This window comes from Vidua macroura, chromosome 7 (genome assembly GCF_024509145.1).
Source record: "Vidua macroura isolate BioBank_ID:100142 chromosome 7, ASM2450914v1, whole genome shotgun sequence".
Classification (NCBI taxonomy): Eukaryota; Metazoa; Chordata; class Aves; order Passeriformes; family Viduidae; genus Vidua; species Vidua macroura.
The window spans coordinates 8454456-8466897 of NC_071577.1; the positions used below are offsets into that span (position 1 = coordinate 8454456).

Below are 12442 nucleotides of genomic sequence, written 5' to 3' on the forward strand. Positions count from 1 at the left end.
CAAGGACTGTTCTCTATGGCAAATTTAAACTTAATCCCATTTCCCATTAGGGCAAACTTTTTCACTGGGCTTCTGAGTAAAACAATTTATTTGCATTATTTAATGATGCCAAAAGGAGTGATGCTTTTCTTTTCCTTTTTTTTTTTCTTTTTTTCTTTAGATTAAGTGTTCTTCTGACCGTGATAACACTGAGGATTAATTTTGGAAAATAAATATTTATTGCATCATAACACAAATCTTAAGCTCATACATATTCATAATTAGACAACTGAAGGAGCTCAGGAGAGTAATTCCTAGTGGGTTTTGGGGTTTGATGTTGTGGTTGTGGGGCTTTTTTTTTTTTTAACTAGAAGTTCTAACCCTGTACTACGTTTAATAATAGAACATGTCTGTGGAGGACAGTGGGATAAAGCCATACAGACCATCAGCTGCAGGCTGGAGTAGGTTGTCCTGGTTTGCAGCTGGAATTGTTTCCTGCCCCCATCCAGGACTGCTCGGGCAGACACGCAGAGCTGCCCAGGAGTGTGTCAGACGTGGCCCAGGGCTGAGCTCTGTCTCAGTGGCTGGGCAGGTAAGTGCTCGTGGCACATAATGTAGGGCCAGTCGTGATGGATCCCCAAAGCTGTAAAAAGACAGTAAATTTGCATGGAAAGACTTAATGGCCTGGAAAGCAATAGTAAAATAGAAGCACAACAAGGGTCTGTAAAGAAAAGTCACTGAGCCAGCTGCGGGGATTTCCAGGAGTGCAGAGTGCACTGGGGCACCATGTGCTCCTCAGTAGCTCCCAACTAACAGATCGGCTCTGAAAACATCACTGATTAAATTTAAAGTATGACTTGAAATGCCCTCAATAGGACAAAAGTAACGCTTGCATTTTTAAGACGTTGTTTTGTATTTTAATAATGATATATCTGATTTTTTAAAAGCAGAACAGATTGCAGTTTTAACCAGTCACGGAGAAATTGTATTCTTCAAGGGAATGAAATGAGACAGAAACATCTTTATTTCAATTCATGTATTATATTAATTTTGCCTTTCTTTAAAAAAAAACTTAAAATATAAGCAAAAGCAGAAGAAACAAGAAAAGCTGTTCTGAAAGCTTAGTAAGAGAAAAAAAAAATCACTACAGAGGATCATGCTAAAAATCTTGCAGAAAAGAAAATTATTACAGTCAAGCATGACAAGCCAAATCGAGGAAGGCTGAATGGAATAATCACCAAGAACTCTCATCCTGAAAATATAAGTATGCAAAATTTCAGGTGTAAATTTTACCCTAGGTCAATCACATGCTCCAAATGAAATCTATTTAACATAGGGTCAAATTTTCTGTTTCCCTGATGTCTTGCCCAACTTTACTGGCAATTTTCCTAGACCAAAAACTAACTTCACCAACTCATTAAAGCTTGAAGAGCTCTAGAGCAACTTTTTAATACAAATTAATAGCAGCCAGTCAATTGGCAGTCAGTTAACCTGTGGTTAAAATAAACAAACAACTTGCCCTAACCTGTCCTTTGCCCTTTCTCAGGTCCTGAAATGCTTATGAAAAATGTGGTCATAACCCTTGGATTGAGGGCTGCCAGGCATGAACACTGACATCTGTTCCAGCACTTGGTGTTTGTGCTCAAGGGGGGCTTTCAGTCCATCTCCAGGGCTGTGAGTTCTGCAGGGTTCAAAGGCACTCACTTCATTTAGTTCAGTGTGTCAGTGGAAGAATCAAACAGAGCAACTTGATTTTTCCCAAGGAGTCTAATTATGTTAGACACTCACCTGTCAATTGAATTAAGTCAAGTAGCTATGAAAATCTTCAGACATCTATATGTCTCCTATAAGGAAATAAAAAGCCAAAATGTTTTAAATCCCAGGATGTTTTAAAATCAAAATTCTGTTCTAATTAAAGGAAATGACTGGACTATTTAATGTAGAAGAGTAAAGGAGATGGATACCAGGCTGCTTCTTCCCATGCTTATCAGTAAGCAGTGATGAACTTCAGTAAAAATAATATCTAGAGCTAAACCATCTTTCCTTTCTACAGCAAAGCCTCCTTCAGTCCCACTCTGTCAAAAGATTAGTGGTAGAGATGTGGTTGATAAATTTTTCTTTGACATAACTACACCTGTGTTTTTCCATGAGTGCTGATAAAGAGCTCCTTCTTAATACAGCCTCCCAGGCAAAAATGTGTGGCCAGCACTCTCACTTTACAAGTGCCTGCTCTGCCTGAAAGTAGGTTTTATAAAGCACCAGAATAAATAAATAATTCTACAGGCCCGTGCCCAACAGTTAGTTTTAATGGCAGAAAAAACCAATAAAGTGATTTTATGAGTCCCAGTTAAAAGTAATTATACACTATAAGTGTTTTAGGTAAGTAAATGAGTCAGACAAAGCTGATAACAAATTGCTGCCTCATTGTGAGCTTCCTTTCCAGTAAATTCAGTCTCACCATGGCAGGACGCTGTTCTGCATTGCTTTGCTCTCCACTGAGTCCAGCTTTGGCCCTGTTCTCATCTGTCTCACTCCATTTAGTGCAGGGCGTGTGGGATTCAGCTGCTTGCATTAGTAGGTGTATGGGTGGCAAATGTGGTGTTGCAAAATTAGGATGACTTTAGGAAGCAAACAGCACTAATGGGAATACATTTTGCTATTTCATTCTAATTTCACTGTGTTATTTATCCTAATGCTAGGGTGTTTACCCAAACACAAAATACTGTCTGTGTGTTTATTGGGAAGCTGAGAAACCAGTTTGACAATAATTTGCACGTCTTCCATAGCATTTTCAAGTGTGCATTTTCAGCAGAATACTGATTAGTTCTCCTGGATGTAATAAGTGCTTTGGTTGGAACTGGGTGTCTACAGATAGTCTTGAAGAAAAAATAAAGGTGGTGTGGGCTTTTTTCAGCCTCTGATATTTAATTAATTTAAAGTACCACTCCTTCCTACCACTCCATCCTTGGGCCCATCCCCATCCAGTGCAGTGAAGCAGTGGGGTCACTGCTGGAAACACCTTTGCCCAAAAGGAGGTTGACAGAAGGGATCAAGGAAAGTGTTTTGGCCTTGTAAGGTGTAGTTTGCTATCACCTCCTACAACTCATGGGAAAGTTTCAAGTAGGATAATCAAAAAGACCCGACAATTTTCGTGGTAATTATTTTCCAGTCAGTTGTCAGTCACCTTACTGAAACTCCCTGTCTACTGCTTGGAAAAGAATTTGTCAGGATCAATGAGTAATCTGATCCATGGATCAAATTAGTAATTGATCCATGTATCTAACTGCCTTTTGCTTTGGTCTCCCCACCTTGATAAGGACAGGAACCTTATAAATAATTAGATTTGTTACTAGACTGCACTAATATTATTAATGTATTCTATTTTTTATTTATTCCTTCAAGTACATCAGTGGATGATGTACAGACTGCTTACAGGAGGGAAAAAAGTGCTATGCAAAGATATTAAAAACATTCTACATACCAAATAATACCAAGATTGATAGCAGAGGAGATGTTAGTAAATTGTACATTTTATTCCACAAAATCTGCTGTCTTTATAATACCAAGTAAATATACCAGACATTAAGGAATCCTTTGTTAATTGTGCTCATGCATGTCACAGTTAATTAACTATAGGAAAGCGTGCTCTTAAGTTGTGGCTGGTTTTTTTTTTGTTCTTTTTTTTTTTTTTTTAGGCTTTTTAAAAATACTTTTAGGCTGTTTTTTTTTCATATAAATATAACTAATAGGCAGAGTTTTGCCAAATCAAGGGTATTAGTTTAATTTTTTTTTTTTTTTTTTTTGGAAATGTCTACACCACAATTTTGCTTTTTTGTTTAGTTATCGTAACAGGAAAAAATGCTTTAAATATTTTTTTTTTGTGAAACAAGGTTACACTGGAACATTTGTCAGGTCTAATGGGCTCTAATCCAGAGGATCAGACCAGAGCAGCCTAATCCTCTCTGGGATGACTATAGCAGTAAATTATCCTGAAGAAGGGCTTTATTTCTGTAATACGTTTTGCTTTGCAGTGACTGTAGGCCTGACCCTTTTAAGTCTACAGTAAATGCAGGATAGCTTGCTGCAATAAAAGGAGCTCACATTTATTGTAAAGTAAGAATATTCACACTAGTAATCACCATGGAATAGATAATGTATTATAATTTCATATTCTTCCTTTTTTTTTTTTTTTTTTTTTTTTTTTTTTTTTTTTTTTTTTTTTTGTCCAGCTGACCTTTCTGCAGATAGTAGAAGTGTGAGCCTGAAGTGCACTCCATAAAAATATCCCCATGGCTGAGGCATCCAGTGAGCTCTCCAAAGTTATCTATTCCTGTAGTATTCTTTCTTTGTCTCTCCCTCCTGTAATGGGAGCACAGAGTCCAGTCTGGTTTGTGACAGCCCCTCTGTGAATAAAGCCTGCTTTTAATCCAATTTATCAGATGTTTGCAGTAGCATTTGCATAGGCTTAAGGCTTTGGAGGATGGAGAAGATGGATTTAGAGAAATAAAGCTAGCTGATAGATGGGATCACTTATTAGAGATCTTTCATATAAATTATGAAAAATAGCTACAGTGAATTATAGCTGTAGGCTTTCAGATAATAAGCCTTTCAGGAAAAAAATAATGAAACTAAGTGACACTCAGTTCTGAGTTTTATTACCAGGCTGAATCATAATTCAAAGTTCTTTTAAAACTTCCAGGATGGTTTGCAAATCTTGATGAAAATGAAACTAAACTTGATCATATTTAACCAGTTTAAGTGAGTTTTTGGCTGCTACTTTACTCCAGGAATATTCCTCTCCAGTAAGTTTCCAGATTATTTCTGTCTGCACTCCATTGCCTGCTGCTCTCAAGGTCCAGGGACTGTAATTTGTTACTGTCAGGTTTTGGGCAGTTATCCCTCATCAGTATGGACAGGGCTGGGGAAAGCCTCCTCTGCCAAGGCAGCACTCCTTGCAAAATCAACAGTAACAGCCTGGCAGGCAAAAACCCAACAGCCTCTGTTCTCCTGTTTCCAGTCTCTGCTTGATGCCTCAGGTTTGAGCTTTTCTATTTTTCAGATTCTGTGCTGCTTTAGTGTGTGGGTCTGGGCTTCATATTAGGGATGGTGAGCTCTCTTCACAGAGCAGGGAGACAAAACAATTCCTTCTCCAGCTGGGGACCAAGGACAAATAATCCAGGTCTCAGGCCCAAGAGCACAAACAACGTGGACTGAAGAGAGAAAAACAAGGAGGATGGACTGGGGCTGTAACTGGACAATTAACTCCAATATGCAAATGGAGCAGAATTTATAAAAGTGAGAGACCCCATGACCATTTTGGTTCATCTTGGGTGTGGCCCTGGCTGGGCTCTTGTGCTGCCCAAGGTGGATCCATTGAGGTCTCCTAATAAATCCCTACTTTATTCTTTAGCTCTGTCTAGTCTCTGTTCTAGGTCAGCCTGCACAAGGCATCATGCCCATCCTTGAAACCAGACTTTCCTCACTCCCAGTGACTCTGGACTTTGCTCACTGCCAGCAGCAGGAGCAGTAGACTCAGTCCTAGTCTAGCCCAGGGGATCCCACAGTGACAGAGAACCTCCTGAACACCATCCTTTAAGGGTGTTCTTAAGGGGGTTTTTGTGTGTGTGCATGTGAAATAAAATAGGCTTGAGGTTTGTTGTGCTGCCTCTGGAGAAATGGGAAATGTTTAGTTTCATGAAGTTTAGTAGCTGCATAGGAACATCTGCCGGTTTATTTTACTGCATAAAACATTTTACAGTAGCAAAGGATGTGGATGATAAAGGAGTTTAGTGCTGCATCATGATTTAAAACAAAAAAATTCTGAAAGGGAGAGGGTAGAATACAGAGACTAGAGTGGATTTGTGCATGGCACTGTGGTGTAGCATGTTCTTGGATCTCTTGGAGACTAAGGAAAGAATAAGCAGAGGTGATGAAGTGTAAGGAATTCATGAATAAACCAGAAGCATGTCATTCAGGGGGCACAACATGAGACAAGGTGTGCTAGGGCTACATGTACTTAACAATGACCCAGTCAAAGGGAATAAAAGGTAAGTGTTGATGACCTTTTCCAATATGCAACAGCTGAAACCAGCAGAATGCAGGTGCAAAGCAAAGGGAGTGATGCTGAGTTAAGAGTCACTTTCCTCAGTTGTACAGATCAAAATCTTGCACAGGTTTAAAAGGTTCCCAAGGTCAAGTACTTCTGGTCCTTGTCATTTGAAAGTCCCTTCTCCATGCATGACTGAGCCCCATTATTGTGTTCCACCCCATCTATTTGCATTTAATTTAGATGTGTTGCCATTCTTCACTTGCCTTTGAAACTTTGATGTCCTATTGTAATGTAAATTTTACTCTGTGCCCAAAAAAACCCCAGCCGAAGGAATTTAGTGATAGAAACCCCAACCCCAAGATCCTTTGCAGTAAAGTTTTCCGTGGAGTTCCAGCATCCCTGTCTCATTAATATGCATTGGCTTGCCAAATGTAATTGCATTCAGGTTAGGTTTTGCTATGAAAAAAGTATATTGTTTCAAAAATGGTGCTTTAAATCAAGGACACCACCAGTGAAGCTACGTAACTTTATTCAAGGTATTTCAGAACATTAGTAAGTCTTACAAAAGCTTGCTTGAGGGTTAATCAACAGTATGGTGTAATGGTGTAAGATCTTTATGAAAAATTATAATTCAATTCACTGTTCTTGTCTTAGGATCCATCACATTGACTCTCCTCATATATATATATATATGTATGTGTGTGTGATGTTTTGCAGTATTCCAGAGTTCTGATAATTCCCTCAAATTCAGATTTTTCTTTTTCATGGTTTAATAAGCCCAAATTAGGTGTCCTCCCTTTGTAGACTACAGGAATTACTTTTAAAGTGTTTCAAGGGAATGTATCTCCTTAGGGTCTTCATGCTATTTCCACTGCTTTCCATACACAGCATCCTGGTAATACCTGAAGTGGTTTAAAACCTGTGGTTTTTACTAGTTGATACCAAGAGCTGAGTGCAGAGTTTCCAGGTGAAATTTCCACAGTGCATAAATGTATTTTCTAGCGTAAAGTCCTGCTATTTCTTGAAATAAAATGCTAACTCAGTTTGGATTTAAATGGAGCAGATTTTGTGAAACAACACTGTAGAAAAGTGTTAGGAATGTGTGAATTTGTCATGTGTCATCCAATATTCAAAACACCACTCTGAAGTGACTTGTGCAATTCTATTAATGGACAAAATTTTGGTGAGGGAGTACTTCAGTTTGGGTATGAATCAACAGTGTTTGCTAGCAGTCCAATCATGCTGAATTATAGTTAAAGTGCTACTTTAAATAATAAGTACTTTCTGGATATAGTTTTAATTTTATGACTAGTGTTCCCCTCTCTTGAGAATAAACAGCATTGTTATGAAAATATTCTAATCTGATAAACATAAATTTTTCATTTTAAAGTCCCCAAAATATATTGGAAGTATATGAGTCATCAGCTGTGAAAACTGCAACCAAATACAGTCTTTTTCCCCAAATTAACTTGCTTTTGGATGTTCTGATTACAATATCACCTTTTCTCTAAATCTAAATGAACCAAAGAATTTACAGTGAATAAACTCTGAGGAACAAATGTGAGAGGTTTGATTTGTTGAACAGAATTTGACATGTTTGGGATTTCGACCTGAGATTCTATCCCAGACAGACTTGTCAAAAGCAGGAACCATTGCACTGAGGTTATACATGCTCAGTGTTTAACTGGTATGACTCTAATCTGACATGACAGACCATTTCCATGCCCTTTCACAACAGGGCACGTTACCACCGATGTATTTAGGGAATTAGAAAACCTCGTATGCAATTTTCTCATAAATGATAAGCAGAGTTGTATATGATACATTGGCTAATGTATGATAAACAGAGGGGTGTGTGTCCTGATTTGGGATGACAAACACAAAGGGATGAAGATATTAATTACATCTCAGCTATGAAAATGTTCCTTCTGTTTCATATGTACAGGCATTCACTAAGGACCTAGTAGTTTCTTTAATTTTGTTGGGTTTTTTGTTTTTTTTTTTTAAGTAAGCAAACTTTCTTGTAAAAGCCTTGTAACTAAATTATTGCATTTCGTATCTTCATGCTTATTGTGCTTGGGTATATTGCTGAGGAGTGAGGCTTGGATCAAAATGAACTTGAAAATAGCCTTCAGCATGATAAATATTTGTATTTAAATAGAACCCCGGGAAATCCTTCTAGCCTCTGACAGAGCCCTGAAGGGGAGCTGGCAACTCTATAGCAAACTGAAGTGTGCAAATCTTCATCCTCACAGCAGATCCAGTAAATATGTGCAGTGTAACACAGCAAATATGGGAAGGCTTTTAGTTGCAGAGGTGTGTAAATGTTTACAAATATGATTAACTGCAGAGCACAAAATCCATTCGCAGCATCAAAGGCAAAACTAAAATTACTTTTTCCTGCCCCCCTCCAGGATTATGCTGAAAAGAAAAACACGATAGCAAAAGCTCTGGAAGATCTTAAAGCCAACTTCTACTGTGAACTCTGTGACAAGCAGTACTATAAACACCAGGAGTTTGACAATCACATTAACTCTTATGATCATGCTCACAAACAGGTAAGAGAAATCTGCTCACTACTTCAGCTTAGTTTCAGAAGGAATAATGAAATAAGATGTCCATAAGGACTGGGAAATCACAGTTGAGTTATCCTCAATTGAAGATTCTGGAAAGCAAAATTCACTGTTTTCTTGGGAACAAATCTTACTGTGGAGATTTTACAGTCAAAAAATTCTGAGGTGGGAAGAAAGAGAAATTTGAAGAGTTTAATACTGAAGAGTAGCAGGGAATGGTGAATAATAATGGATAATGTGATTAAAATTGTAAATGTATAATTTCCTTCTTATCAGTTTAATTTTTCACATAAATGCTGTGGTATACATCATATGTGACTTACTGGGAAACATTTGTTGCAACAGATGTGCATAAGAAACTTGACATACTCTTTGGTAAACTTCTTTTTTTAGTGCAGATACAATTGTGAAACTGGCTATGACTAGTTAAATTAGTGCAGGTACAGTTCTGAAATGAGCTATGATTTTATTTCAATGCACTGTATTTAAAAAAGTGTGTCAATGAAAGGTTTCTGTGTGTTAGCTATAAAGCATCAGTTTTTAGGTTTCTATCACCACATTATATCGCTTCACCTCCAAGCTGTGTGTCTTACTTTGGTGAGATAAAAGCAGTGCTCCCACAGAATGAGAGAGGCAATACATCCCAGGGCAACATCCTGATCTGCAGAGGGGTTAAATCTATTTAATTCAAAAGGAAGGACAATGCATCTTGACTCCCCTGAAGAGATATGTAATGACAGTGCAAAGATATGTAATATCTGTACAGAAAATTCCTACATAGGGCACTTAGCTGGTAATTATTCTGTACCTTTTCTGTTTATTTTTGTTAGTTTGTTTGTTTTTTTAATCTGGTGAAATCATATGGTTGTGCATCTGGATTGATTGCTTTTATTCTAATTGAATCTCCCTTTTTCCTGTTATTCTGCTCAGGGTGAACGTAGATAAGCTACTACATGTTTTATATCTGTATTATATAGAATAATGATTTGCTTTTCTTTTGCACTAGTCCTTGAAACTTTTTTTTCTCTCTCTCTCACTGGTATTTTTATTTAGCCCATAATTTACACTGTCAGTGTGAGTGTTAGATTTAGTTTGGAGAGCTGTGAAGATGTGGACCTCAGCAGCAACAGCAATCTGTGAGAAGCTGGAGGGAAAGATGCATATATTAGATAAGAAATTAGCAGGTAGCTTCATTGTATCCTGTAGCTGTTTATTATGAGTTTTAGTTAAAGTACAGCTGGAATTGATTCTTCAGGTGTTATATTCACACAGCAGTACATCACTGATGGATGGCAGGAAAAGAGAAGTTATGGGCAGAGTCTTCCCCACTTGACCTCACTTAGGATTTATATTTATTATTTTTTTTAGTGCTGTGTAGCACTTTGAAATAATGAGAACCTGAAGGCTGCAGTCCTTGTTCCTCTATTCAGTATTGATGAAAAATTGATTTTGAAGCTGAGGTCAAGTGCGAGACTGAACAGGAACTTTTTATCCAGTGTTTCACATGGTAATTCTTGTTTTCTCATGGCTTTGGGCAGGAGAGGATGGACACTGCACCAGCCTCTGGTGGAGCATGGCAGAATCTGCCTTTCCATCTTTTCTGCAGGGGGTCTGTGTCTGTGTTTGTATGTGGCTCTGTGGATGTGTTTGGTGAAACACAGGAAGCCATCCCCTTCCTCTGTTCAACATTCACAAGTCTAATCTCCCTGCTAGGAATTAAAAAAAAAAAAAAAAACAAACTAGTTTTCAAGTAGAACAATTTGTATGGATGCTTGTTTGGCCAAAGTAAAAATTTTCAGTAATGTTACTGGCAAATAAAACTGTTGATTCCTGAGATAAAATGTTGAGTTTAATTCTCCTGAAATATTTTTTTTTGTGGTGACTTCTATTAGTGCTATGAAGAAGAAACATTCCTCTTCCCATATTTTGGGTGGAAAAGGTGGCAGGCAACATATGCTGCAGCACAGACTCACTCTGATTGGCTCTGTTTTCAAGAACTTCACACCAAATGCTTTTTTTGGGTAGTTTTAATAAGCTTGCTGAAGACATGTGGAGGTGCTGCTGTTGAATGCTCTGATTTTGTCCTGAGACTGCCTATGCCAATGGCAGAAGTTTTCCAGCTGTTCAGTAGAGGTGAGAGGAACTAATAATCTGTCTTTGGATTTTGCTTCATATTTTTCATTTTCTTCTTTTTTTTTTTTTCTTCTATCACACCTTTCTACAATAATGGACAGGTAAGGGAAGTACACTTAGCACAAAGAGTTTCCCACTAGCCAAGGACAGTTGTGCAGCCACTGTGGTTTCAGTGATGCCAGCAGCCAAGAGTGGTTTCTATATGATCAAATGGATGAAAGCTCTGCCTAAACCTCAGCTCACCCCAGCTTTTCTGAAAAGCCATATTTAATCCTAATTGTGCAGTCTGTTATCACACCATCTAAGCCATGGGAGGGTTTGGCAGAGAAAATGTTCCTAACAGCTTCTGTACCTCAGTTCTATTGTAGATTTTCTTTCCATCCAGTCAAATGTTGCTAGCACACAAAATTTACAGGATTTAAACCAGAAGATTTGTTATGTGGGTTCCTCCATTGGCTGGGAGGCTCTGTGCTGTCAGTGTTGGTTGTGTTTTGATTTGTTATGTCTTAACAGCTTCTGAACACCCACTCTGAGATAGTATGAGCACTTTCTGAGCAGTCCAGAAAGAAAGCACAGGACTAGGGTAAAGCCAATTTTATTTCCTAGGACCTGAAGGAGTTCAGTGTCTCAAGAGCCCCACTGCCTCTGTTAGTGCTTTCCTGTTCTTAGCTTTTACAGTATTGTTTGGAGAGCATATCTGCAGCCTTTATGAAATACTCCAGGAACAGCAACTTGCAAGCAGTCAGTGGTAATAGAGAAAAATGAACTCTCTGCTTTGCTTTGAAGGCTTAGACAAAAAAAAAAAAAAAAATACCCCTAACAGAATAAAATGGTGGTGTCTTTAAAAGCAGCAACGTTCTGAGCTCAATACAGAGAGATGAGTAACTGAGGCAGAACTGCTATTATTCAATATAGTAATGAGGGAATAGCTATTTGATGGTCTAAACCCACAGAGTGTGGGATTTGAGACCCATGCCAGGGCTTCAAAACATATGTATGGCTCTCTGCATCATCTCCTCCATCTCTGGAAGGAGCTCTGAAGTGCTGAAAACCCCTGCCTGTGCTCCTTGAGACACTGAGGGTTTGATAAATGCAGCTGAGTATTAAACTCTGAGGCTCTGAGTGACCTTCCTGTCGTAGCTGCTTGGCCTTGGTCACTTGTGCTGTCCTGGGGAAGAAATCTGGACCACACAGCTCAGTCCCCTGTGCCAGCCATGCCTCCAGAGACTTTTGTCACTACAGGGACAAAGAGGGTTTGAAAGTCTCCATCCCAGAACTTCTGATGAATCACCCAATACCATGGCAGCACGCTCGAGCTTGGTGTTCTTTGCCCTCCCAGGAGGACTCTTGCAAATACCAAACAATAACAATAACAGCAAAAGCTGGGATGAAAAATAAATAGCCCTAATGTGTTTGCATCTACAGATGAAAATACAATCAATTAAGTAAATTATAAGCAGGAATTTTTCCCCACAGAACCTTAGGTCATGTCTCAAACTGTTTCTCTCTGAGTGAAAATGATCTCTGTGCTCTACAAATGTATTTAAAATTGTATGCAGGGAATAATGCACAAATTATGCAGGAAGACTAAATTAGTAGTTGTCCCCTTTCCCTATTCCAGACACAGATTTCTCCTGTCCACATTTTTCTCCTCTCCTTACATCTTTTTCTTTGCACATTTTTTTGACATCAGTGCCAAATAAGCTGG

General features: G+C 38.4%; 1 protein-coding gene across 1 annotated transcript in view; it reads left to right on the forward strand.

The window, feature by feature from the left end:
* The first annotated feature begins 385 nt into the window (after nucleotides 1-385).
* ZNF804A (zinc finger protein 804A) overlaps nucleotides 386-12442 on the forward strand; it is a 45562-nt gene continuing 33505 nt past the window's right edge. The window contains exons 1-2 of the mRNA XM_053982449.1: nucleotides 386-571; nucleotides 8443-8586. Of these exons, the coding sequence (XP_053838424.1) occupies nucleotides 386-571; nucleotides 8443-8586 (330 nt within the window). The remainder of the gene's footprint in view (nucleotides 572-8442; nucleotides 8587-12442) is intronic.